The sequence below is a fragment of the Rattus rattus genome, chromosome 16 (genome assembly GCF_011064425.1).
Source record: "Rattus rattus isolate New Zealand chromosome 16, Rrattus_CSIRO_v1, whole genome shotgun sequence".
Lineage (NCBI taxonomy): Eukaryota > Metazoa > Chordata > Mammalia > Rodentia > Muridae > Rattus > Rattus rattus.
This window is the reverse complement of record NC_046169.1, coordinates 4644387-4671708: the sequence shown is the minus strand read 5'-3', so window position 1 is coordinate 4671708 and position 27322 is coordinate 4644387. Positions and strand designations below refer to the sequence as shown.

The 27322-nt window shown below is 45.1% G+C and overlaps 1 protein-coding gene across 2 annotated transcripts; it reads left to right on the top strand.

Moving 5' to 3' along the window:
* Uspl1 (ubiquitin specific peptidase like 1) lies at positions 1–26497 on the top strand. 2 transcript variants are annotated; one of them, XM_032886663.1, is made up of 9 exons: positions 1–185; positions 3174–3342; positions 3833–3961; positions 7060–7663; positions 11845–11958; positions 14454–14583; positions 16809–16934; positions 20939–21096; positions 24442–26497. In XM_032886663.1, the coding sequence occupies exons 2-9, from the start codon at positions 3241–3243 to the stop codon at positions 26307–26309; spliced, it is 3231 nt and encodes a 1076-aa protein (XP_032742554.1). In that variant the 5' UTR covers positions 1–185; positions 3174–3240; the 3' UTR covers positions 26310–26497. The 2 variants fall into 2 exon arrangements, with proteins under 2 accessions (XP_032742554.1, XP_032742555.1); XM_032886664.1 differs by lacking the exon at positions 3174–3342 and having other exon boundaries at positions 2–185.
* The last annotated feature ends 825 nt before the right edge of the window (positions 26498–27322 follow it).

Below are 27322 nucleotides of genomic sequence, written 5' to 3'. Positions count from 1 at the left end.
AAGTGTTTGTAGGGTAGTTCTTTGGCGGCGGACTCCCAAGCGGAAGTTGCTTTCCTTGCTGAGACGGCTGTGGGGGAGGAGCCGTCCGAGGGAACGTGGGTTGAACGTTACGGGTAGATGGTGTGGATCTCAAGCTGGAACAGGAGTTCGGACTCATTGTATACAAAGAAGTGTGCTTCGGGCAGGTAAGGGAGCCAGAGTAATTTCCTCGGGAAGTAGAAATTGGGACGGCTGGAGTGCCCGGAGGTGGGTTGTTGGCACGCTGAAAGGATGGGGTAGGAACAAGGGTCTGGTGGGAAAGGTGGAGAATGGAGGTGCAGACTGGGTCTTTAGGGTCCGTTTAGGTTCAAAGAGGTAAACGCTGAACAGAAACCAGAGTTTATGCCCGTCCCACGAAGAGCGTGGAGAGGGACTGGGTAACGGAACACCGCGCTTCTTGGACTTACTTCCTTGGTTGGCTTTTGAAGCTCACTTCGCGTGGCCCTGTCTGTCTCAAATTCGGGAAGCTGGGTTGGGTACCAAGCAGAAAGAGGCTCAGAAAAGTCTACCCCTTGCCTGGTTTAAGTCTATTGGCCTTGGCCTTGACAGTTCATATGTAGAGCCAAGAGGTAAAGCGCCGACGGGTACCAGGCCCTTCTTCGAAAACCTGTAGTAAGTTTTTGCACATGCAATGAATTAAGTTTAAATCCATCTCCTGATTGACTGCTAAATGGACCTATTCTTGGCTGATACCTTCCATTAGGATCTCTGGAATGTTAGTGACTTACCGACGTTGGTGAGGGGAAAGGGGGTTAGGTAAGAGGAAAAAAGTGCTGGAGATGAACACTGGAAAAACTTGGTTGTTCTCCTTCTGATATAAGCTCGTGTCATAATCTTTAGCATGTATTGAGCTGTTTGGGTAGACTTTTTTATAATCAGGTTTGAGCAAATAGGTGGTTTGAAGCAGAGATGTCATTGTGACAGTGCCATAATGGAAAGAGATACAGGTTCGAAACATTTCCAAAGCATCGTCCGCCAGATTAGATAACGCCTACTGTGCAAACATGAGAGCGGTGAGAGTAGACGACACGAACTTTCTAGTCTGTATTTGGAAGCCCAAAGATGCCAAAATTTAGGTACTGTACAGGTTACACTTGGAGAAAAGGTAATGAAGATAATTTATTCCTAGACAAATTGAAATTTGAGAATCATCCCGGGGTTTTGTATATAAACCAGTGCTTGGAAGACCTGGAGAGTCTACTTCTGGTATTTTAAACATAAGTATTTGGGGAGAGGGAGTTTCTTAACATTGTTTGGTGTTTCTCCTACTAGCTTACTGGGTTTTCTCCCTACCTATCTCTCCTTTCTTTCCTTCCATAGACAAGGTCTCACTCTATACCACTGCCTGGCTTGGCATTCACTGTGTAAAACAGGCTGGCTTGGAACTCACAGAAATCTGCAATAGGTCTACTCAAAGAGATCCATGCACTGGAATTAAAGGCTTAAAGGCAATGCACTACCATGCTCGAATGTGCCTTGACTTCTTTGTTGACACAGCAGACATGGGATCAGGAAAGCGGCCTTGAAGGATTCTCATTTTTACTCCCATATTGAGAAAGAACCATTCCAGGCAGTTTTCTAGATCCTCAGGTAGATAAAAAGTTTTATCAACACCTTTTTCAGGAGCCTGCAGGTTTCTCTTCTGAGAATGAATGCAGAATGACAGAAGGAACACATCTATTTCCCTCAGAGAGAAGTCGACCAGATGGTAACTAACTTAGGTGTTAGCATCTTGTCAGCTGGCTTTATTTTCTTCTTAGAACAAATCCAGGTGCATAGCTTAGGGTTTTACCACCGAAGCACATTGACTTTCCTGGGTTCTGTAATTCTCTAGGTTATGAGTAGAACCAGCTAACAGTTGTGGGTTCTTCAGCTTCTGGAAATTGAAATTCACTAATACCTACCTCTCTTTGTCTGCTTCTGTTTCTCTGTCTTCCTGTCTGTCTGTCTCTGTGTGTGTGTGTCTGCCCATCTGCCCCCCCCCCTCAGATAGACTTTGAGTTCATTTATAGCTGAGGCTGGTCTTAAATTGTACCTGCTTCCTCTTCCCAATGGGATACAGATTTTTTTCAAGCTGCATGTATATTTTTTGGAATTATTTCTTCTCAAGAAAGGTGTTTCAGGCTTTTCAGCTAGGACAGAAAAGCATAACTAGTTTTTTGTAGACTAGGCTGGCCTCAAACTCATGGAGATCTGTCTGCCTTTGCTCCTAGTGCCTGGGATTAAAGGCATGGGCCACAATCACCCAGTACATAACCAGTTTCTAAAAGTGAATCTGTGAGCCAGAGGTTCGAGAATTTAGCATCTCCTTAGCTAACTTACCTTTGCCTCACTCTTTTAGGCCTGCTTTTGTTGTATTTTAAGTCCATATTTTTCCCTTGTGTTAAGCTGTATCTCAGGTTTTTTGCTCTCTTGTCTTGGGATTGGGGTCTGCTCTGTGGAAATACATTCAAGGCATATGTGTTAAATTTGTCTTAACAGGAATACTTACACTTAAAAAGAACATAATATTTTGTGGGTGACTTTTTAAATGTAATATTCTACTGGTTTTGAGCCTTTAATCCCAGTGCTTGGGAGGCAAAGGTGAGCCGAGTTCAAGGTCAGACTTGTCTACATATGTAGCAAGTTTCAGGCCAGCAAGGACTATTTAGTGAGACTCTGTCTTCAAACTAACAAAAAAGTATTTCCAACTGGTGAGCAGTTTTATGGTTGAAAACGGAAGGAAGATTGTGTAAAATGTGAGGTTCTTCTGTTCCTTTATTTCTTTAGGAGAGCAGTGGGTCTGAAGGGGTTAGGTAGTTCTCACTGTAACGCTCACTCCGTGGTCTCATACTGCACATACAAGAGACTGGAAAGCTGGGGGGTCTCCAACTCAGGACTGACCAGTAGCTACCTGTAGGGAAAGTTCTGTGTACTTCTCTGTTGGGAAGCTGCATCCTGGGGACACTCTCCTCATGCATTTACACATAGCTACATACATGGAGGTCTTCTGAAAACTACAGTTTAGAATATGCTTATTCAAGGACATTCAACTCACAAACACACTTAGTATCTCTTGTCTTATAAAATAGCAAACTCTCTTTTTAGAGTAAATAGGATTTTTATTTAATTGTCTGTTGACTTTTTTTTTCCAGGGTTCATTGAAAAATCCTTAGTGATTTTGACATGTTCCAAGTGACATAAATTAGCCAATGACTCGGAATGACGGATGACTCTCTGAAGATTGGAAATGGTTTGCCACTGGTTGGACCAGGGACTGATATAGGGATATCTTCACTCCCCATGCTGGGGTACTTGGGAAAAGTTAGTGAACTTATTTTTGGCCTCAGTGCAAAATTGGTTATTTTCCTCTTATATTTGAAATTTAAATGAAATTTAAAATTTCATATTATGAATGAAGTCCTAAAAAAATTGTCCACGGAAATCTTACAGCAATGGCGAAAGATTATTATAATTTGTTTACCTCTCTGTTATTGATATGTGAAAGTAGGAATTAATATTTAGATTTTATGGTTTGCTATTGAAACTCTGGACTATATACATTTTCCTTGGTAGTTGATATTTCCTTTTTCTTGTGAATGAAACTAAGTCAGATTTTAATATTTAAACTGTAAATGTCTTGTTTGGATAATAACTGTTTAAGCTAGTACATGTCTTCTTGTTTGCTGTGCTTAGTCTTGGCAGAATACTTCTAGTGGAAAGTTACACTTTTTTTTTCTGGTCACCGTTCCATTTAGTTCTTGTAATAAACTTAACAGGAATGTCTCTTTGATTTGCTTCATTTCTCTTTTAGAATTATGCTTCAGCTAAAGTTCCAGCAGACGGGTATTGCCCTACTTGTAGAGCGAAAGGAAAGCTAAACACCTTAAAAACTTACCGCATCAGCTTCCAAGAATCTATCTTTTTGTGTGAGGATCTTCAGGTAAAGTACTACTACTGTTATTTAGTGCTTTCTCTTCATTGTTTAAATTTTAATGATTTTGTATTTTTTTTCAGAGAATGGACTTATGCATAGACAATGTGGGTTTTTAAATCTCTCTGCCAAATAATTTTCATTAAATACTTTACTATTTTCCAACTCCCAAGTTCTGCTATTTGCTGTTAACCTTGTTAAGCTTTTAGCACACAGTAAGATACTCTTTCCTCATCATCCAGGACAGGGTCTTGCTGTGTAGCCCTGGCTGTCCTAGAACTCACTGTATGGACCAGGCTGGCCTCAACTTACAAAAATCTTCCTGCCTCTGTCTCCTGAGTGCTGGGATTAAAGTATACCTTATACCTGGACATATAGTAGTTATTAATCTTCATTTTTACCTGGACAGTTTGATTATTTTGGTAATTGATTATATCAAAAACAGTGTATATAACTCGTATGTAAATTCAAAGCTTTTAAGACAGCCAGGCATAGTGGTGCATGCACAGAATTCCATCCTTTGAAAGGCCGAGTGGAATTGCCGCAAATTTGAAACTAGCCTGGGCTATGTAATGGATCTTATCTCAAAAAAAGAAGCTCGTCACTTAGAATGAATTGTAGTTTGTATCCATCGACACAACTCTGTGTGGAATGAATTCTGTTTCATAATTTGTATCTTTAGTGCCCACAGTCTGCTGAGTGAAAGCAGCAGTAAGATCTCTCACAAACGTTCAGTTTACATTGTGTAAATTGAAGACGCTCTTCTTCATCAGACTTTTAGCACTAAAAATAATCCTGTTTGGTTTTGTTTTACAATAAGAAGTTTGTGATGTTAAAAAAACACACAAATTGGGTATTTAAAAAATAACCACTTACTTGTCCGTTCTCTACCCCTCACCCCACCCATCCCCCCCCCAAAAAATCCAAGACAACACTCCCCAGATCCATTTTTCTGTTTCTTTCCCCTCCTCACACACAACTTTGCACATGCTTCTTGCCAACATAAAGCTGCCAGCCCTAAAATGTTGTCAAATAAACACAACAGTGAGGGCTGGAGAGGTAGCTCAATGATTAATTCTCTTGCTTAGGACCAAGATTCTGTTCCAGGCTCTCACGTGGCGGCTCACAGCAGTCCCCAATCTCAGTTCCTGGGTGCGTGTACATATGAGCAGGCAAAACACTGGGACATTAAATAAGATCCAAAAGTAGAAACAGTTGACCAGTGTGCATCCCGTAAGACATTTACAGAGTATAACACTAAGCTCCAGTCATTTGGCCACTAACCCACAGGAGTTGGACAAGGCCATCATTTTACATGCTTGTATCAGGGTCCCAGGTCCCTGTCTGATCATAAGAGGCATTAAGCAGTGTCTTTAGAGGACACTGAACTCCATGAGGCTACTCCAGTGCTATGGGCCACACCACCTTTTCCAGGGGGAGGCTCCTAAGTGTAGAGTGGCTTTGCTTTGATGTTGGTTTTGGTTTGAGGTATTTGGGACTGAGCTTCCCATGCATGAACAGTTTTACAGTTTATGCCTGTTTAATTCTCAAAATAGTTATTATGCAAAATAGATAATCCCTTTTTAAAACTAACAAAACAGAGTCATAGGTTCAAGAAACAGATCTGTAAAGTGATCATGGGCTTCTAATTTCAGATAATGCTATTCCAGATGAGGGGATGAGGGTTAGGGCCAATTTATTACGGTACAGCTAGCAGTGCAGAGCGCATCTGTGTGCTAAAAAATGAAAGTGCTCGCATGGAGTTCAGTGCATGCCACATGGCTATAGCTGTGAGTGAGGTAAGTCTCCTGAGAACATGCTAGCTGCCTGGTAGAATGGCTCGGTTTAGCGTTGTGGTTCTTTGGGTTCTAAGCAAGCTTTCTGCTGTGTGTACAAGTGTCTCAGGACAGCTGAGCACCCGCCATTAGTGCTCACTGCTGCTCCGGAGCTCAGTACACACAGTGGGGATCTTAGTTCTTCCTGAAGCTGATTTGACTCCATTTTGACAAATTACTGGGAGGTGTGGCTCTTTATTTACCTGGAGGTCACCAGTCTACCATACTGATGTTGAAGCCATGTTTTAAATGAGACATTTAGTATGCAAGTCCTTGGTCTTTTTTCAGATGCAGGATATAGGGACTGGAGCAATGGCTCAGGTTAAGAGTGAGTACTGTTCTTGCGGAGGTCGTGAGTTCAATCCTAGCACCCAGTAGGTAGTTCCCGTTCGCCTGTCTGTGACCTTTGCCTCCTACGTATCTGACATCCTCTTTTGGCCTCTGGGTATCTGCATATACCACATTCACTCAGAGATACAAGTAAGAGATACATATAAGTAAGGATAATAAAAATAGATTTTAGGGCATGTAGGATACATAGAGAGGACCTGGTAAAATCTATTTAAAAAGACTTTCCCACTTTTTTTTGCTATATGTTGCATCTCTCTCCCAAACAGCACTTGCAGTCTTTCTTCACATAAGGAAGTTTTTATTTGCTTGTTTGTTGCTTTGTTTATTTTTGTTTTGTTTTTCAAGACAGGGCTTTTCTGTGTAGCCTTGGCTGTCCTGGAACTGGCTCTGTAGATCAGGCTGGCCTCGAACTCAGAGACCTGCCTGCCTGTGCCTCCTGAGTGCTGGGGTTAAAGATGTAAACCACCACTGCCCAGCAATATGCTTTTTTTTTCTACTAAAGCAAAGCTAGTGTTTCCCTTTAGTTTGGTCTACTCTTCACTTAAAGCTTCTTCCCCACTTTTTTTGAGGTAGGGCTTTTTCTGTGTGGCTATGGCTGTCCTGGAACTCACTGTCTTAGAGGCCCATACAACTCAACTTCCCAAGTGCTGGCATTAAAGGCCTGTGCCTCTATGCCAGACTTAGGTGATTTGGAGTTAGAACTTAACTAGGGGAGCTATTCTTTGGAGAGGGACACTCTCATCAGTTACCTCTGCTTCTCTCAAATTCAGGTTTATAGAGATACTCTTATATCAAATTAATGCTAACATTTTTCCTGACACAGGAGTCTAAGGTAAAACTTGAACTGATTTGAATTATCAAGGTTGTTGTTGGCTTTTTGTTTTATTTATTTTTTGTAACAATTTTATTTTTTCTTTCTAGTGCATTTATCCTTTGGGCTCTGAGTCACTTACTAACTTAATTTCTCCTGATTCGGAAGATTGTCACACTCCAAATAAGCCTCAAAAAAGAAAGAGATTGGAAGCCAACTGTAAGAATTCATCTCTTCCAGTACATTCTAAAAAGACTAGAGGTCACCTTGTCACTGACAGTGACCAGATTGTGAACGGTGAATGTAATGGAGAAGTGTGTGGTGACTTCTCAGCCAGCTTCCCAGGTGACAGTGCTCACCAGGATCCCGTCAGGACAGCTGCTTCTGTGGGGCAGAATGGGACTTTGGAAGCCGATGGTAACGTGGTCATGGCTACTGCAGAAGATCCTGCTGCAGTTGGTGTCACACCGGAGCTGGAAATGCCGTCTAAGAGCAGATGTTTATCACTTTGCCAGCCTCTCTGTGTCCAGTGGAGAAACACTCAGGCGCTGTGCTGGTTAGACTGTATCCTCTCGGCCCTGGTGCACCTGGAGGTGTTGAGGAACACTGTGCTGGAGGTGTGCTCCAGAGAGGAGTGTGTGTTTGGGAGGCTGTTTGAAACCTACCACCAAGCAGATAAGCTTCTGTACACCCATCACCTGCATGGCGTCACAGGTCGGTGCTGCTTACTCTTCTCAAGTTTGCTCTCACAGCCTATGAAGAAAAGCCACGGGTAGTCATTGCTGTATGTGGGGACCTAGGCAGGGAACCTAGAGATAGTGCCAGTTACAGCTCATGACTGTCCCCAGAGCTGCCAGTGAAGAACACAGGGGCAATGGTACTTCCTAGGTCACCGGGCGACAATAGTCCTCACCCTGTGATAGTCCTCACCCTGTGATAGTCCTCACCCTGTGATAGTCCTCACCCTGTAATGGTCCTCACACTGTGATAGTCTTCACCCTGTGATGGTCCTCACCCTGTGATGGTCATCACCCTGTGATAGTCCTCACCTATAGCTAGTCTAGAATCCATCGAATTAGAACTGAAGTCTGTAAAAGCAAAACTGCTAGAGTGAAGTTGTTGCTCAGTTGAGACACACACAACTCTATATTTATGATAAGCCTTTAAAGCATTGGAGCTGGGCGGGTATCAACCCTCTGTGCTACTGGAATCAATAACCCTGAGTTAGAACTCGCCACGTTCCATCTGGGCCTCTCTTAACTCCAATTGGCCGGCCCTCATGGCCATGTTTTCATGACTCACTACCTCATGATGTCTTTTCCATCCCCCTTCTTTTTGCTCTCCCTCATGGTCCTCCCTAGACCCAAGCCTATGAACTGAAAGCCCCACCTATCTCTCCTGCTCACTGCTCAGCTATAGGCTGTTGGCATCAACCACTGGTTATCCAACCAGTAGTTTGAAATTAAGGAGCAAGGTGGCAGCATCCCTTGTGTATGTGAAGAGCCTCTGTCCGGAGCCACCCACCGGGGTCAGTATTTAGCATACAGCGTACAGCAGCAGACCAAAGCTCCACAGAAGTAGTAAGAGTCACCTGCCATGACTAGGGCAGCCTTGGGTTCTGGTATCTGTGTATCTGTATATGTACACTCACATATATTTACATAAGTGGTCTGCTTGGTTTGCTTTGATTTTTGAGACAATGTCTTTCCATGTTGTTCAAGCCAGTCTAGAAGTTGCATTCCTCTTGCCTTGGCCTCTGGCGAGCTGCAGTTATAGGGGTGTGCCCTTGCATCTATTTTAATTCTTCCAAACAGGATACCCAGGATCTTAACTTCCAACCCACGAAGAATTAAACATTCTCAGGCCAGTGAGATGGCTTAGTGGGTAAAAGTGCTTGCCCCCGAGCTTGATGATCAGGTGTCAGTTCCCCAGAACGTGTACAGTAGAAGCAGAAGAACATCTCCTCTGATGAAAGCATGGAGTCAGCCTCCAGCCCCCACACCCCGCACTCCGCATCCCAGCACATGTGAATGATGAGTAGTAGAAACACATCAGCACCCTTTTCTCTCCATGTGTATGGAAGCTTACCTCTAGGCCGTCTTGCAGATACCTGGGGGCTCTGAGAGGAGCAGCATAATGCTTGGAGAGTACCAGTGCACGTTGTACTTTATATGTTAATGAACTGACGGTTGATCTACTTAGGCCCCTGTCAAAATCACACCAACTTCCTCTACTCTGAGGCTGAGATCAGTCCCAGGACTTTGCATATGCTAAGCCAGAGCTCTACCCTAAGCCCAGGAATTTGAAGTCATCTCTAGAATACTTATTCCTAATGCAATGTAAATGAGGCCAATGCTGATGGTAGAATGTCGGCTGTGCTGATAGGGAGGCTGCGGGTAGTACAGGTGCTGGTTCTCTTGTCTGTGCAGTCTGTGGTTGGTGGGGAGCGGGGCACTGGAACCTGCTGGTATGGAGGTCAGTTGTGTTTACTCACCTGGAAGTGGACAGTGTCAGTACTGTCCCAGCAGTGTAGAAGATACCATCCCAATCCATGTAGTTTCGGGGATGTTTTCACACCAAAAGTCTTGCTGTGCATAAAATTGACTTGCCTTGCGTCTTTCAGAATTGGAAGAGATTGATCTGTTGTCTGTGTACATGGTTTTATTTTCATTTCCTTCTTGTGAACTACCTGTTTGTCCTCCTGAGTACCACGCTCTCATTTGGGTGCATTCTCTTACATCCTCCTTGCTCTTCTATGTCTTATACACTCTGCTGGTTCTTCTCTGTTTGCAGTTTGTATCTTTAAGAATATTTTATTACATGTATTTATTGAATGTGTTAGTTATTTAGAGTGTGCGTGAGGTAGGGGCAGTCAAAGGTTAACTTGCAGCTGTCTGTTCTCTTGTTCTGTTCTCTCCACCATGTGGGACCTAGGGTCAAACTCAGGTCATAAGTTTGGTTGGAAGTGCCTTTACACTCTGACCTATTGTGCTGACCCCTTTTTACTTAAAGGATGTCTTGATTTACAAGAAAGTATTTATCTTTCCTTTAGAAGCTAGTAATGTCTGTGGCTTTTTAAGAATACTTTTCCTGGGGTTGGGGATTTGGCTCAGTGGTAGAGCGCTTGCTAGGCAAGGCCCTGGGTTCGGTCCCCAGCTCTGAAAAAAAGAAAAAAAAAAAAAAAAAAAAAGAATACTTTTCCTTCTCATCATTTAGAAAGCCCTTCACTGACTGTTCTTTGAGAAGTCATACTTTACTTTCTAGCATTGAAACCCTTTTTATACATTTTTAAAATGCTGTGTATGGAGGTCATTTGTGCATGCGTGTGTGTGTATGTGTGTGTGTGTGTGTGTGTGTGTGTGTGTGTGTGTGTGTGTGTGTGTAGACTGGAGAGCAACTTAGTAGTTGGTCTCCACTTTCCTCTTGTGATCCTAGGAACTGAGCTCAGGGCTCAGCCTGCTTGTTGGGCCCTGGTACTGAAACTGATAATTGTGTGTGGCATGAGGTCATGCCCAGGCTCTCTTTGTTTTCAGACACTTTTCATTGCCACTTTGGTCAGCATGTGTGTCCATGCTCCTTTTCAGTTCTGTGTGGTCACTTGGTCTTCCTGCACCTAAGGTTAGGCTGTGGTTCGTGAAGTCTTGCATCTGTCAAGCCACGGCTCCTCCCCTTTTCTGACATTTCTCCAAAGTCTGTGCTGTGCGATTTACCTGATTTTGTTTGCACTTAGTTTGGCTTGGTTTTGTTTTGATTTTGCATTGTTGCAAGCTTTCTTTGCTGAGCATCGTAGGTCTTTCTTTCTTTCTTTTCTTTTTTTTTAAAGATTTATTTACTTCATGTATGTGAGTACACTGCTGTCCTTGACACACCAGACGAGGGCATAGGATCTCATTATAGATGGTTGTGAGCCACCATGTGGTTGCTGGGAATCGAACCTTTGGAAGAGCAGCCAGTGCTCTTAACCATTGAGCCATCTCTCCAGCCCAGGTGTTTCTTTCTTAATGTACAAAATGGTGTAATGGGGGACTGGGAGGCCATTTGTGTGGCCGCCCTACATCGCTTCCCTGTTGTGTTTGCCATTATGGGTTCATATCATGACCATCACCGCGAGCTTTTGAATGCCTTACAGATTAGTATCCTAGGAGGGGACTGAATGTGCATGTTAAGGTTTTGGCTGAGTGGCTTTTTTCAAAAGAATTATTAAGACAGCTTCTTAGGGCTGGAGGGCTGCACGGTGGTGTGGAGCACTGGTCAATCCTTCAGGGTCAGTCTCCAACACTCACATGGTGGCTCTCCACTGTCATTCCACGCCATCACCTTCTCTGGTCTCCAGTTATCCACACATGTGATGGATGTGTGTTTAATGAAGAACACACGTACAGATAAATCTTTAAGAATTAAAAAAATATGCTGCTCTTTATTACATGAAAGAGTATATCTCAGATTCCTTAACCGCCTTTGGGTATGAATATTTATGACTTCTTAGGTTGTTTCCGTGAGTTTGAGGCGGAGGTCTTTTCATGCATCAGTCTTCTTCATAAGAACCGTGAGCAGACAGCTCATTGATCTGAGAAGAACAAAATTTGATGTTGGAATTCTAATTTCTTAGTTTATATTAGTATCTACAGAATACTGGGAGCTTTTCTAATCGTGTTTACTGTGTGCGGGCTTCGTTACTCTGTGTGGTATATCTTCCTTCCTTCTTTCTTTCCTCTTTTCCCCCATACTTCCCAAGGGCAAATGGTACTCTGTCATATGCATGTCCCAGGAGAGGCAGAGTGAGAAATGTATTTTGCTATTTGTCTCTGCAAACTGTACTGATAAATTTTCATTCTTAGTACTATCTCAGTATTTTTCTGGAAAGATGTATTAATGAGAAATGATTTTTTTTTTAGGTGAAGATTGTAAAAAATTGACGACAGAAATATTTACAGACATAGATACCTCTTTGAATAAAATTAGAGATGAAATTTTTGCTAAACTTCAGCCTAAGCTTAGATGCACACTGGGTGAGTACTGTGCAGCTTGACTGCGCCGTGGAAGGAGACGCATGGCTTTAGTGATGGGGTGGCGGGGGTGGCGGGACTCTGGGTAACGGTTTTCTTAGGAATCTACCACTGGTTAAGTCACTGTTAGCCACACCCGTTCTGTGTAAGTGTGTGCTGGTGTCCACTCGAATTCTCAAGGCCAAGTGAACATTTTGAACTTTGAAACCAAACAAATGTCCTGCATAACACGAGACTAAATTGCTGTGCAGTTTTGGCCAGGGGTATGTTAGGATATCGTGTGCACGTTACCAGATTTGTTAGAGCCCAAGCCTAGTCCTGGGGTTCCTGAGAGGCTGGGCTCAGCCACTGTGCTCAGTAAGCCATTCAGACAGGAAATGGTGAGAGCCAAGAAGAGACGTCTGTTCAGTGTGGCCACGTTCACCAGAGGAATAAGTAAGGTGACCCTAGGGCCAAGTCCACCTTTAGGGTCCTGTCACTAGTTTTAGATTTTATTAGAAGGCAGGACCACCTCCCTCTGATCCATCCTTGTCTGGGCTTGAGTTTCACCCGAGGGTCGGCTAGCAAGTGTTCATATGGTGAGAAATCTCTTCCTGGGACACCAGAGGGTCAGCCTTTCCCTTCCCTAGCACAAGATTCCTGAGGGATTCCAATGCCCTGGAAACCATGGTGTCAGTGTTCTGATAGCAGGAAGGGAGGGTGCATGCACCTCTTTAGGACGTCTTCATTCTACCATCCAGGGTCTCTTTGTCCCTCAGGAAGGAGCACAGGGGTGGCTTTGCTCTGTCCACTGAATTGATATCTGGCTCATGGGACCAGAGCGAGGCAAGAACCAAAGTCCCTGTCCAGGTCTCCCAGACTCACAGTGTCAGGAGCAGGGAACTGTGCCGTGCTTTGGTTTTGTTTATTGAGATGAGGTCCTGTTGATTGCCCAGGCTTTGCTTTAACTCAAGGATCTTTTGCCTGGGCCCCTGAAGTAGCTGGACTTAAAGTGTGCTACACGTAAACCTAGAGGACAGAGGTTAATATTTTTCCACATTTTAAAATATCTATTAGAATCCAAGTGTAAGGACACATGCCTTTAATCCCAGCACTTGGGAGGCAGATGCAGGTGGATCTCAAATTTGAGGTCAGCCTGATCCACAGAGTGAGTTCAGGACAGTCATGGCAATACAGTAAGACCTTGCCTCAAAATAAAATTTATATGTGTGTGCGTGTGTGTGTGTATCCTGAAGATTTTATGCCATTACTGAATTATATATTGTTCGCCTTCTTAGTTACTCTTTTGTTACATCAGAGTTGGAATTTACAGTCTGGTGACTTAATCACAAGTGTGTATTCAATGTCCACAACTCATTTCTGGAGACTGATTTCTATCTTTCCTTGTAAGAGATGTTTTTCTGACTTCCAATAAAAATAGCAGTGGCTGGTGCACATCTTTAGTCCTAGAATTTGGGAAGCAGAGGCAGGGGGATCTCTGTGATTCCAGGCCAACCTAGTCTCCATAGTGAGTTCCAGGACAACTAGGGCTACTTAGTGAGACCCTGTCTATCCACCTCCCCAAATAAAAATATACATATGGGAGTATATCACAAACAACTACTAAAACGGCCTTTGTAATTGCAGGTGTTTGCAGCTTGGGTGAGGAAACCTGCTATCTATTTTCTGGTCCTGCCATTACAATAGGTGCTGGCCATGTTCTGGGCAACTGTAGTTCCAGGATAGGGAAGAATAGCACCTGAGAGTGTGGTCTGGGGAGGAAGTGGGACACACACTGTCTCCTGGACCTTGTAAGCTCCCCTGAGGGTGAGAAGGAAAGGAACCAGCTGGAGCGGGATATCAGGATGCGCCTGCCTATTAAACCACCTTCTTGAAAGGTGCCATTCATGGTTCCATCTACCATGTCTAGTTTTTTTTTTTTTTTTTTTTTCTTTTTTTTTTCGGAGCTGGGGACCATGTCTAGTTTTAAAGTGGCAGCAGTTCGAGGATTGGACTAATAGTTGAGATGGATGGATGGGGAGGTTCAGAATTGATCCTTTATTCTTGTATATCAAACCTGTTCCACTGTAGAGTTGGTGGGTCCAATGAGAAGTGGTGTTTTAATGCTTATGACCTATCCTGACGTGATTCTCTAATATTTTCACTAACTTTTCATTTGTATTTGTAGCAAACCATGTCCATGTTTTATGTTGTAATTTAACAGTGTTACAGTTCTGAGGACTTTGTCCTGAGGAGGAGGACGGGATGGGTCTCACATGCGGCATTCTTGCCTTATTTTCAGAACATGTCAGAAATAGGAGATGAGCATGGGAACTGAGTATGTGGTGCGTTTGCAGATGCAGTGACCTTCCTCCAGGTCCACCCTGACTGACTGACTCTGCCGGGCTGTGTTCACACATAGGAAACGTGTGGAAGGAGACTGCAGACCATATGGATTTCCTTTTGTTCTTGTGGGTTCTGACTGCTAATCTTTCCTTCTCTCTTTTTTTCTTTTGCAGGTGACATGGAAAGTCCTGTGTTTGCACTTCCTGTACTGTTAAAGCTTGAACCCCATGTTGAAAACCTCTTTACATATTCTTTTTCTTGGAATTTTGAATGTTCCCATTGTGGACACCAGTACCAAAACAGGTCAGTTTTGTTTGTTAGTGGATTCGTGGTGCTTTCCTGGTTTTCAGCAGTGTACTTCAAAGAACAGATTTTGCACACAGTGTTCCGTGTCCCAGCACTCCACCCTTGCTTACCCCACCCCCTTGGACACAGGTTGTAGCCTAGCCCAGGTTGGTGAAGACTAGGTTTTCTGCCTCGGGATCCAGAATGGTTGAGGTAGAAGCATCAGGTATCACTGTTTCTTGGACCCCAACACACATGTTTTTCTAAGGGAGGGTCTAGTTGATTAGCTGGGGCTGATCTTGCCTCAGCCTTCTGAGTTCTGAGTTCATAGCTACGTCCACGTCTTAAACTTTCTCACCAGTGAGGTTCAAGGAACAGTTTGCAACACTAGAGGCCAGACTCAACTTGTTGCTTTAAGTCAGCTTAAAAAAATGCATGGTTTGAAGAATGGAGACCAGCACCCTTCACTCTCTGGAAGGTTCTCAGTGGGGCGTCTGCTCTGAAGTCTTTGGCGGTGTTTGCTTGCCCTGTTAGAGATGAGGCTTTGGTTGTTTGCTGTAGGCCTCCGTCATGGAGCTGCTCTTAGTGTGAGGTGCATTCAGCAGTGCTACCTCTGCTTCCTGCTTCAGAGAGCATGGCTGCCTGCCTGGCATGCCCTCTGCTGAGGCTGCCCAGGGAAGCTGCTGGCTGCAGTAAAGATGGCCTGCCTTGCTGGTCACTGCTGTGGAGGCTGAGGCGACAAAGCTGCTCCACACTGCTGGGCATCAGTGGGGTTCACACCAGGGCTTAAAATCCTTGTACACACCAGTGCGGGTTCCCCCCAACCCCCAGATTCCCACTGACTTGTACAAGGGTCAGGTTTTCTGTTTATAGAAACGAGTCAGGAGGAGAATGGGGACCGCTAGCATTGTTTCTTCTCTGTGGCTCCCTTGCTCCCTGTGCTAAACTTCCTAATCACTACGTGTGTTTTTAATAATATAAACAGGGCTGCTGGCTAGAATCAGTTTAATTACAGCTTTTCTAGAATTCACAGGCTACTGGTTTGACAGCTTTTCATTGAGTGTACTGTGCGTACCAGGAGCCACCTAGCCCTGGGAGTGACTTCTGTTGTCGCAGTGCAGTTCAGATGACTTAGGAGCTGCTTAGGAAAGTAGTTGTGAGCTCCCTGGCGAGGCCAGTGACTCAGCACTCTGCTCTGTGTGTAAGCAGGTAAGTGGGCTCCAGACCTGTTCGCTCAGAAAGAGCTCCAGGGGGAGCTGGCAGCCACTTTGGTTTGCAGCTTGTCTTTATTTCTTTAAACTTTCTTCACTCTTTCGTTCTAAAAATAAAAGAACTGCAGAGTCACAGCTAAGATGCGATGGCCTCTAATCATTGTGCACTGGGGTCCCAACTACTGGCTTCTCTCCTCTAGCAGAAGCTGTTCAACTGCTCCTTTTTTAGTGCCTCTGGTTTTCGTGCCAGTGTAAGGACTTTTATTAGGCTCCGTAGTTATTTTTTGGAGAGGATAAAAAAGCCTGGCCTCCGGAGGCTGCTGGTCCTGGTTCAGACCTGGTTCGTCTGCCACTCGTCTGCACTTGACACCTGGGAGTCGGTTGGCAGGGGAGTGTAATAGGATATTTGCTTTAATTAAAATATTTTTATTAGAGTTGATGCAACTAAGATTCAGTGTATTTGGCCAAAGGTTGAAGATTGTCTTTAACTGTTGCCCTCCGGTATTCAGACTAAGGTGAATTCTTTACTTGTGAACAGCCTGAGGAAAACCAGAAGTGCTTTTTAAGTGATTTTTTTTTTCCTTAGCCCATGAAAAGTTTGTTTGTATCTATTTGAAAAGAGCACCCTCTTTGCTGTCAGTGATGGTTTGCCACTTTGCACAACACTGAGCTTTAAGTGGGACAGCCTTAGAGGCGCCTCTGATGGTCCCTCACTGGGAGGCTGGGTACACTGGCTGCTGCAGCTGGGGACTGAGGCTACACTGTGCTACGTAGAGACAGGAGTGACCCAGAAATCCAGTGTGCACAGTAGGGCCTCAGACAGCATTCTCTGGAGCATTAATGGTGGGAAGCTCTATTGTTCACCCTTTTGTACTTCTCAGTCCCGTTGAGTCTCCCAGTCTCTCCAGCTTGGCTGGGGAGGGCATCACTGTACTGATCTGTGACTGGGAGACAGGCAGGAGTGCACAGTTGATTGTGTTAAGTTAACTCAAGTGAGTTTAGTTGATGGATTCAAATTGTGCCTGTTTTTAGGTGTGTGAAGAGTCTGGTCACCTTTACAAATGTTGTTCCTGAGTGGCATCCACTCAATGCTGCCCATTTTGGTCCGTGTAACAGTTGCAACAGTAAATCACAAATCAGAAAAATGGTGTTGGAAAGGTGAGTTTAAATTTACTTACACATTTTTAGGAGCCTGTGAAGATGCAGTGTACAGTTTCTCATGTGTTGGAAAGGGAAATAGTGAGCACAACTTACCTGTCAGATGTTTGAGGGAACGCGTACTTAGGGCCACCAGTAACTTTCCAATCAATGTGCATTTGTGTTTTACTTGCGTGTATGTCTGTATGCGGTGTTGGAAGCCTGGAACTGGAGTTACAGACAGGTTTGAGCTGCCATGTGGGTGCTGGGAACCGAACCCAGGACCTTAGCAAGAGCAATAAGTGCCCTTACCCACTTACCAGCTCTCCAGCCCCGCCTGTAAGTCTTAATGTCTGTCTTCTCCCGGATGTCAGCTTGCTGATACCTCATCGTCTCCAGGCTTCCTGCTGCTAGCCTCGGGTAGGCTCAGAGTTGCCATCCCTCCCTCTGTCTCCCGTGGCAAGTGCTGGTCTGGTCCAGCTCTCTGTCTGTCTGTCTGTCCGTATGCTCTAGGACTAGGCCCATCTGGTCAGGTGCTTTTCTGTCCTTCCACTGTGAGTGTAGACGAGAGCTCGGTGTTGATCTCCCCTTGGCGTTCCCTCTCCGGTCAGATAGTGTGCTGCACAGTAATAGAAGGTTTTGCTTGTCCATTTGCTTTGTTTGTTCGCTGAATGGTTTAAATGCTTTAGGTCTGTGGGTCCACCTCACGCTGGCCTCTCTGAACTGAAAACTTTGCTGCTGATCTCCATCCATCCTTCCCCCCAGTTTCCTTTCTGTAGCCCTTCTCTGGGCCTGCCACCTAGGCCTGTTCTCCAGACACAATCTCATCTCCTAGCTTTGGCCTCAGCCCCGCACTCCACAGCATCTGTTGCATGTAAACACTGAGCTCTCCACACAGTATGCCCGCTGTGTGGCACTCGGGTCACTGTTTCCTCCGATCTGCCATGCTAAGTAAAGCTCTCCCACCCATCTGTCTTCTGTACTCTACTGCCTCCAGGTTTGCTCCTGTCCTCGTCCTTGTCAGCTCTTAGCTTATTTTGTCCCTCACTACTCCGTGACTGAGCGAGCGAGTGAGGCACTGCCTTACCCGAAAGTCCAGGGGGCTTGGCTTGGGCTCAGGGTTTGAGATCTGAGTGTCAGGGCTTCTCTTCCTCAGTCCTGACAGGAAAAGGCAGCGCATGGCTGGCTGTTGTCCTGCACGCAGCTGTGCGATTGCCTGAGCATCTTGGTGTTGATAACAGAGCCGAGGACTCTGCCTTCTCTCAGGTTGGCGGTTGAAGATCTGCTGGAGTTTGTTGTGTTGTTTGATCTGCTAAGTGACAGCATTGTGACATAAACTTTTCAGTTATATAAAGTTGTTGCTTTTGCTTACATAAAAGATTCATGTTCTGATCAGCAAGTATTTTCATTAGATACAGCTGGTTTTGTTTTGTTTTTTTAATTTAAAATGTGTTTTAAATTTCAGTAGACTTGATAATAAGCCAATTTTATAATTTGGACATTTCCTATTTTCATCAAAAGTAAATCAAATTTATGTAAAATTACACTTCAAATTTAAATGACAAGGTATTTGTATAAGTTTTTACTCTGAATTATTACAATTTGACTTGCTGGTATTTAGTAGAACTTAGAAACAAATTTAGTATAGATTTTAGGGATAATCGTAAGAGAAAATTTATCAACTAGATGTGGTGGAGCATGCCTTTATCCCATACCGAGGAAGCAGAGGTGAGCAGAACTTGTGAATTAAGACTAGTTTGGTCTACATAGTGAGTTCCAGACCAGCCAGTGTGGATGGATGGATGGATGGATGGATGGATGGATGGATGGATGGATGGATGGAGACAGATCTGTCATGAAACCCTAAACAAATAAATTCATCAGGAGGCTGTAATTCAACCATATATCATTTTAAGATCTCACGTGTTCTGAGTTCCCCCAGGGCCGTGTCTCAGAGTACCATGTGCGTAATGTGTGCCCACTGGGAAAGTGTAGTGCTAAGTCTTTTCTCTTGCATCCACGCCACCCTGTCTTTAAGGGAGTTAAGGAATTCTGCTCTGAGGTGATGTGGGCACTGACTGCCTTGTCAGCTTTGAGTTATTGAAGCAAGCCTACAAGTGCTTGCCCCGATCTCAGGCGGTCCCGGTCCCGGCTGGCATTGAGGAGGTTGTTGATTTAACTTGAGTCTCAGCGGCTTTACTGCTCTGTGTGCGTGTTCTGCTTTCCTGATTGTTTCCGTTGTGCTTCAAGATAGTCTCAGTTTATAGTCCAGGCTAGTCCTTGGCCTCAAACTCTGAGGGCTGAGATGATGGGTGAGCACCATCGTGTTAGGCACTGTCAGTCAGTGCCGCTGCTGGTGGTGGTGGTTGTTGGCTCTGTTTTGTTTCTGGTGGTTTGGTTTGGTTTGAGACGGGGTATGGGATCTCTGTGTAGTCGTGGCTGGCGAAACAGGGTTTTGTTTTGTAGCTTAGGCTGGCCTCAGTCTCAAGATCCACCCATCTTGGTCTCCAGAATTCTGGGACTAGAAGCCTCTTGTGGCCCAGGATTCTATTTCTCAATTGAAGTCTTTATGGCTTGGTAGAAAATGCTTTAAGGCTCCTTGAATTATCTCCAGAGAACAGCTGTAGCCTTTGTGGGCCAGTTGGGCTTCTTTAATGCACCTCATGATACTGTCCAATCATTTGACTTGCAGCTGACTTGATTTAGGCTTTTTAGTTCTTATTGGAAAGATTGGAAATGACACATGAAGACTATGACTTATAAATGTTTACAGACCTTTTTTCATGAAATTAATTATTACTGTAGTAAAGTGTGAGGTCTGACAGGTGCTTTTACATGTATTGTGTGACTTACTCTTGCTCGTGTGTATTTCCTAAACTTTTCATGTGCACTCACGTGAAGATAAGAAACAGATTTCTAGAATAGACTTGGTAAGTAGCTGTCACATGTGTGAGGCCCAGAGAGCTAAGTATTCAAATCGTACTAGGAAGGGAAAGGCCACAGCCTCAGGCCTGCCTGTGCTGTGAGAACCTATGTTTTCCTGTGGGTCCCTGAAAAACAGATATGCCACATCCTAACAGTTGGAAGTGTGTATACTTTACTGGCACACTTTATAAACAGTGACATCTTGGAATTGGTGAGTTAAGTCAGATTTTAAAAACCAGGACAAAGAATGTGGTGATATAAACAGTTTACAGAACTTTTGGGACTTAATTACTGTTTAATAAGAAATTGACAGGGTGTAATTTGCAGATTGCTTCCTGTTAGTCTGAATAATCTTACCGTCTGGACAATTTTGATAAGCTCTGTAAGTTTTGACATCTGTTTAAATATTAGGAGAAAGGATAACCACCATTTCTTTTTTTTTTTTTTTTTTTTTTTTTTTTTTTTTTTTTTTTTTTTTTTTTTTCTTTTTTTTCGGAGCTGGGGACCGAACCCAGGGCCTTAGTTAGCGCTCTACCACTGAGCTAAACCCAACCCCTAACCACCATTTCTTAAACCCCAAGAGCTTAATTATTTGAGACCTATCTGTAGGTTTGTTTCTAGTTTGCCATGTTACTGAATAGTGAAATGTATTTTTGAAATTGTCAGCATCTCACAGTTTATAATAAATCCTCTAGTGTATTTCATTTATTAAGTTTTTCTTCAGTGCAAGTTTGAATTTAATGGGTCCTCCGATTTCTTGAGATGAGTTCAGTGTCTGAATGTCTTTAGGCATAAGGTTCGCTCTCACTCTTCCCACTTAACAGAAGCCATTGATGTGGGCACCTGACACCAGGGGAGAGCCTCAAGGAGCGGGGCTTCTCCCTCCAGAGCTCTGAAGTACAGTTCTGTGGCAGGGCAGGTTTTGTTTAAGGGTCTTTGTCGGTCTTATTGCACAGTGGCTCCCAGCAGCTGGTCGCCCCTTTCAAAGGCTTTCGTGTCACATGCTCCTTAGAGCCACTTTTCCCTTTCTAATTAAGGCACACAGCTGGAGGTGTGAGCCGTGGCTTGAAATTGATTTGACTTCTGCCTCCTTTCCACAGAGCGTCGCCCATAATCATGCTGCACTTCGTGGAAGGTTTGCCCAGGAAGGACCTGCAACACTATGCCTTCCACTTTGAAGGCAGTCTTTACCAAGTCACCTCCGTCATACAGTACCGAGCAAAGAACCATTTTATAACGTGGACTTTAGATGCTGATGGTAAGTGCGTGCCTAAATGTTTTCTTTAAGAGAAATAGAGCCTGTGGATTTTGCTTTGGTTTAAAGACAGACAGACAGACAGACAGACAGACACACACACACACACACACACACACACACACACACACCGCCCTTCTTCTGTATTCTTACTTTTGCCTTTAATTCTTCTTCCCCCTTCTCTTCCTTTTAAAAATGTGCTGTCTCAGGTATCCTTCCTGACGCTGTACTGTGTGTCTGTAGGGTTTATGTATTTACTCCTTTGTTGTATTTCTTAGTATCGTTTGTTTTTGTAGACAGTTTCTCACTATGCTTCCCGACCTGCTTTTTTTTTTCCTAACTTACCCATCAACAGAGCTCTTGAACCCATGGCGTCTGGTTCATCCACTGAATTTGTTTGTGTTGGCTGTTTTCCTTCCTTATTACATATCTTCTGTGCAAGACTGGAGCAATTCAGACTCGTTAATTCAGCAAACCTACACTAGTTCACTGTTACCCAGCACAGCTCATAACTCACATGAGCTATGCAATCTGTGTGCATTGATAAATTTGTGAAGGAGCCAACATCCTCCACCATCGTAACACCATACAGAGGAGCTTTGCTACCCTAAAACACACACACACACACACACACACACACACACACACACACACACACACACACACACACACACACGGCAGCCTTTTCGATGCAAATGCCTTTTGCTTAGGAATGTGAACTTAGTATTCTTCCACATCTTTTCAAAGCTTAGCCTTGTGCTTTCCCTGTGACATTCCGATGTCTCTGAACTCTACGTCTATGTGTGTTCACCACCAGAGGAGAAGATGTCTTGGGAGCTGGGAAATGGCAAATTGTTTGCCATGCTGTAGGGGTACCTAATTTCTTCCCAAAGCCTACATACAAAAAGTTGGGCATGGTGCGCAGTTGTAATCCCAGAGATCCCTGCAGCTTGCTGGCCACCCAGCCTCTCATAATTGGCAAATGAGAGATCTTTCTTTAAAATAAAGGTGGACGGTGCCCAAGGAATGCAGCCTAAGATTGCCTTCTGGTGTGTACTCTCCTGAACACACACACAAAACAAAGAGAAACCGTCTTGATTGCGTCCCTGTTTGGGTGGATAGGAGGACAATGCTCTGATTTACATAGAAGCTTTGTGCTCAGTTGTTATAAATACCAAGGAGCTTGGCTGCTAGATCAATGGCAGGATTTTAGCTTTGTGACACAGTCTTGTGCTGACATCGAAAGGGGGAAGATCTGCCGTCTTATGTTCACACGGGGCTGGAGGAGACTTGCTGTTGTCCCCGTTATTGCTGACATTTGTTGGTAGTAGAGACTTGGGCTCTCCCACTAACTGTGTGTCTTTTTGTACCTGCATGCATGTGTGCCTGCACTACATTGATTATTCAGAACTAGTTTTCTTTGTGACATTTTTGCCTGTATACAGTGTGCTTTGACTTTGTTTATCCCTACCCATGATCCCAGCACTCACCCCTCCTTCCATCTCTTGCTGGTCATGGTTCACTTCACTAGTAGTATTTTAATCTTGTTTTAATTTTTTGTCTTTAAGGGATTAAAAGTAAAATCTGTTGGGCCTCAGACCTCTATTTGTCCTGAGTCACTAAACTGACTTTGATGACCTAACATCAGAGTGATCTGGAGCCCAGCTGCAGAAAGGACTTCTCCTTTCCTAACCTCCCTGGTTCTCAGAATTCTCTCTAATGGAGTCTGTAAGTTTGAAGGGAAAGAGTTTGCTGTAGGTGCAGTTTTGCAGGTGTCTGTAAGAAGACTGTAACCCCGTGAGAGTGCTGTGGTGTGATAGCCACTGCTTGCTGCACCCCTCATGTCTAAAATGGGGACAGAAAATGTTTGTGCAGTGGGCATGAGAATATTGGGCACCATGCTTTCCCAGCCCACCACATCTGACTCCGTAGATAGAGCTGTCTGTCTGCTCTGCCGCGGGTCCCGGGGTAGTTACTGAGAAGCTATTGTTTATCTCAGCTTCTCATGTGGCATAAATAAAGTGTGAGTAAATATAAGGCTCCACCTTCTTCTAATCCCCGTGACTTTTCAGCATCAGGCCATTTTTTTTCCCAGCATGGTTTTTGTTTAATTTTTTTTATTGTAACAAAATGGACATAGTATAATTTCTCCGTTTCAACATCTTTTTTTTTTTTTTTTTTTTCTTTTTCTTTTTTTCTGGAGCTGGGGACCGAACCCAGGGCCTTGCGCTTGCTAGGCAAGCACTCTACCACTGAGCCAAATCCCCAACCCACCCCCCACCCCCCACCCCACCTCCCCGTTTCAACATCTTAAGCTTACACTTCATTGCTATTCACTACATTTACGGCCCTTTACCTCCATCACTAGCATCTGTCTCTAGAGCTCTCTCTCATCACTCAAATCAAACTGCTCAGTAGGCAACAGGCCCCCTCTCTGGCTGTTGGAGCCACTGTCCTACCTGTGCCTCTCGGGCCCTCGTGCAGGTGGAACCAGGGGTTTGCCTTTTTGTGTCTGGCTTATTTCCTTTAGCACATGGTCAAGGTTTATCCATGTCACAGTGTGCCGAGCTTTCTTCTTCCTTCTGACTCAGAGTAATGACCCCCATAGATCTGTTGGGGCACCAATGGGCCAACCCTTCTAGCCCCTGTTGTTGCTTCTCGGAGTGTATACTCAGAGTGGGGTCATCAGCTCTCTCGTGACTAGGTTATTTCTGTCTGAGCCATTTTATATTTCCACCAGCAATACACGGGATTCCAATTTTTTCACCCCCTTCCAGTATTTATTTCCATTTTTCTTAAAGCTGTCTTTCTAAGGTGTCTCTTTCTCTTCCTCCTTTTCCTCCTCAAGATGTCTTTCTTCTTTTAAGGAATAGTTAATCTACTTCCTTCCTTCTTCCTCCTCCTCCTCCTCTGTGCTGTAGTCCACTTCCTATGAGCCTTACGCTGTACACTAACATAGCCCTGAAACTATGCAAAGGAAAGGACTGCCAAGTGACCATGCTGGAGGACAGTGGCCCCTGAGGCTGCTCCCCCAGGGCTGCAGTGTGTGATCTGGGTAGCCTTTTAGTCCTTAGACCCCTCCTTCGACATGCACGTGGCTGTCCTCTCTTCTGCTGAAGTGAAGCTGATTGTGTCGTGAGTCAGTGCGTATCTCATGAAGACTGGAAAGGAGCCAGCAGATCTGCCTGCCTCGTAGAGCCTGCACCTTTTATAATCAGAAGGAAAGTCTTAGCCTGCGACTGAGGACAGCCTTGCCAGGGCTTCCTTTGTGGTGCCGAGTGACACAGCAGCTGGGAAGGAAGAATGGTGTCAAGAAGGTCTAACCTGTAGCTGTTTCTTGTTTCCCAGGGAGTTGGCTGGAGTGTGACGACCTGAAGGGTCCGTGTGCTAAAAGGCACGAGGCCTGTGAAGTGCCGGCATCAGAGACACATATCGTTATTTGGGAAAGGAAATCCCAGGTGCCAGTTGAAGAAGCTGCCTGCCTTCCACACATGAAGCCGCACGAGCAGTCTGTGTCAGGTGAGGAGCAGCCGAGTTCTCTGGCACTGTGTTCTCTGGCTGGGACCGCCACCTCAGAACCCTCAGTCGCCCATCCTACACCTATGGCAGTTGCTCCTCAGATTCTTCCAGCAACCCAAGCTGTAGCTCATGGAGATAGTGTCCTTTCAGGAACAGGAAGCTTGGTGGACAGCGTTTCACCCTCTGCACTTGAAGAGACTATCCAGGAAACTGCCTCTGTTTCTCAGATTGACTCCAAAGATTGCCTCTTAGAAGACAAACCTGTGATAGGAAGTGCAGGACCTGTCAGAACACTGGCTTTTCAGCCGCAGGACTCCCTGGGGTCTTCCTTGGTGTTGAACCTGTGTGAAGGAATGCTAGTTGCCCCTTGTGTGGATTCCAGGTTCCCATCCCAAGCTGTGAGCACAGGTCTGCAGGCAGTACCGTCTCAGGCAGGGGACACAGTGGTTCCTAAACCTGTGACTGATGCCCCTGTTCCTGTTCTTGTTCAGGAATTGAAGTCCGTGGCAACTGAGGACTCTCAGACACAGTTGCTGCCACTGAAAACTGACAGGTTAAACCCTGGACAACCACCAGGTAAAACTCAGGCGTCTAATCTGAGAAAAAGAGAAAACGCAGCGTCTTCTAAACCAGTAGCAGCCAGGTCAGCACAGAATCAGCCTCGGAAGGATGAGCAGAAGAAGGCCTTCGTGGGAAGTTGGGTGAAGGGGCTGCTGAGCAGGGGCGGTGCGTTTATGCCACCCTGTGTTTCGGCTCAGAGTAGAGCAGTAACTGACCTGCAGCCCTCCGTGAAAGGAGCCAATAATTTTGATGGCTTTAAAACGAAAAGTATAAACCGCAGGTCTAAAAGGATGTCCAGGAAAGCTAAGCATGTGGAGGAGGCATCTCCAGGCAGCAGCCCTCCACTGTCGGGCAGCACGGCTGCTCTGCCGCAGGCCGCTGGGAATGCCTCCTCAGCCCTGTTGAAGGAGCAGGAAGGCTCACGTCCAGCTCCCCTCAGCCACAGACCTCCCAGTGATGAAAGCGCCATGTCTCCAGCAGGCCGTGCAGAGGCAGCTGAAGATGAGGTTCATAAGCTTCGGCTCAGACTTCTTAAAAAGCTAAAGGCAAAAAAGAAGAAACTCGCGGCCCTCATGTCTTCCCCACGCTGTGAACCGCCTGTAAGCGACCATTCAGAGTCTGCGTCCCACTGTGGATCTCCGAATGACTGTGACGCAGTAGAAGATCTGCTCAGAGAGCTACAGTACCAGATTGACCTTGCAGACAAGTCTGGGTGCACCTCTGCTCCCGACGCTCCGGACGGCACCTCATGCAACAGCCAGAGTCATGAGGAGATTTTAGCAGAGCTGCTGTCGCCCACAGCCCTGTCAGAGCCCTCAGAAAGTGGAGAGCCTGAGTTGAGGTACTTGGAAATGGGGGACAACAGCACCCCAACACCAGCACCTAGCGAATTCAGTGCTGTTTCCCAGAACACATGTCTGAAACAGGACCATGATTACTGCAGCCCTGAGAAAAGCCAGTGTGAGGTTGATCTGCATTCAGTCATCGACAGTGCCTGTGTAAGAGCCTTGAACCTGGGGAGTCCCATGAAGACTGACATTTTTGATGATTTTTTTCCTACTTCAGCATTGAATTCTTTAACAAATGACACATTGGACATACCTCATTTCGATGACTCTCTGTTTGAGAATTGCTGAGTGCATGCTGGTGTCGTCGTTTAGTCCTGACCGCTGCTGCTAGGAGGCTGAGCTGTGGGTAGTGCTGGCTGAAGTGCACAGCCTTGTGCTCCAGCCATGGGGAAGCTGTGAACTACTGAGTCTTCCTCTGGTTCTGCCTGTGAGACATGGGATCTCTGTAAATTAAAGTCCTCAGACAAGTTTCTGTCGGTTTCATCTTGTGATTGTGGAAGAATGGTGGGTTCTGCCGTTGGTGTATGGGGCCTGGGGAGATGGTTCAAGTGTAAGGATGCCCAGCAAACATGGCCACTGAGTTCCATTCCCAGAACCCGTGTAAGATGTGGCAGTGCACACCAGGAGTGTCAGCAGCTTGCTGACCAGGAGCAGCCGATCAGCTCCAGCTACAGTGGAGACTGTCTCACCCAACACTGCCCTGGCCTCTAAACCATGCACATGTACACACATGCGCGCGCACACACACACACGCACACACACACGCACAGTACCTTTCAGTATTTAAGACTCAGCCTTCTGTGAGTCGGTGACAGTGAGTTTACAGATGGGCACATAGCTGGTGAAGTCTGAGTGATGCACAAGTTAGAAATATTGGGCTAGGCAGCCTCAGGCTCCAAGACAAAGCCGCTTGTTCACAAAAGCATCTGCCTCTCTAGTGATAGTTAAACTTGAATTTTAACTGTCCAAGTGGTCCGCCTGGTCAGCAACGGTGTATTTAATTATTTATCTCTCATTTACCCCTCAATCCCCCCCTCCAATATATCCCCAATATTATAAAAATAATGCATGTTTTACGGAAAATGTACTGTGTGTTTTGTGTTAGGGCGGGGTCCACTGTGGGTAACATTCATGCATGTGTGGATCCTCAGAGCTGACTTTTGAGTCTTTCTCCATCACACTCCACTTTAGTGAGCGAAGGTCTCACCGACCTTGCTGCTTACTGGTCTGCCTAGCCAGCTTGGAGGTCATCTCCTCGGGTGCGGAAAAACGTCTTTCTTTGCTTTTTGAAATAAGGTCTC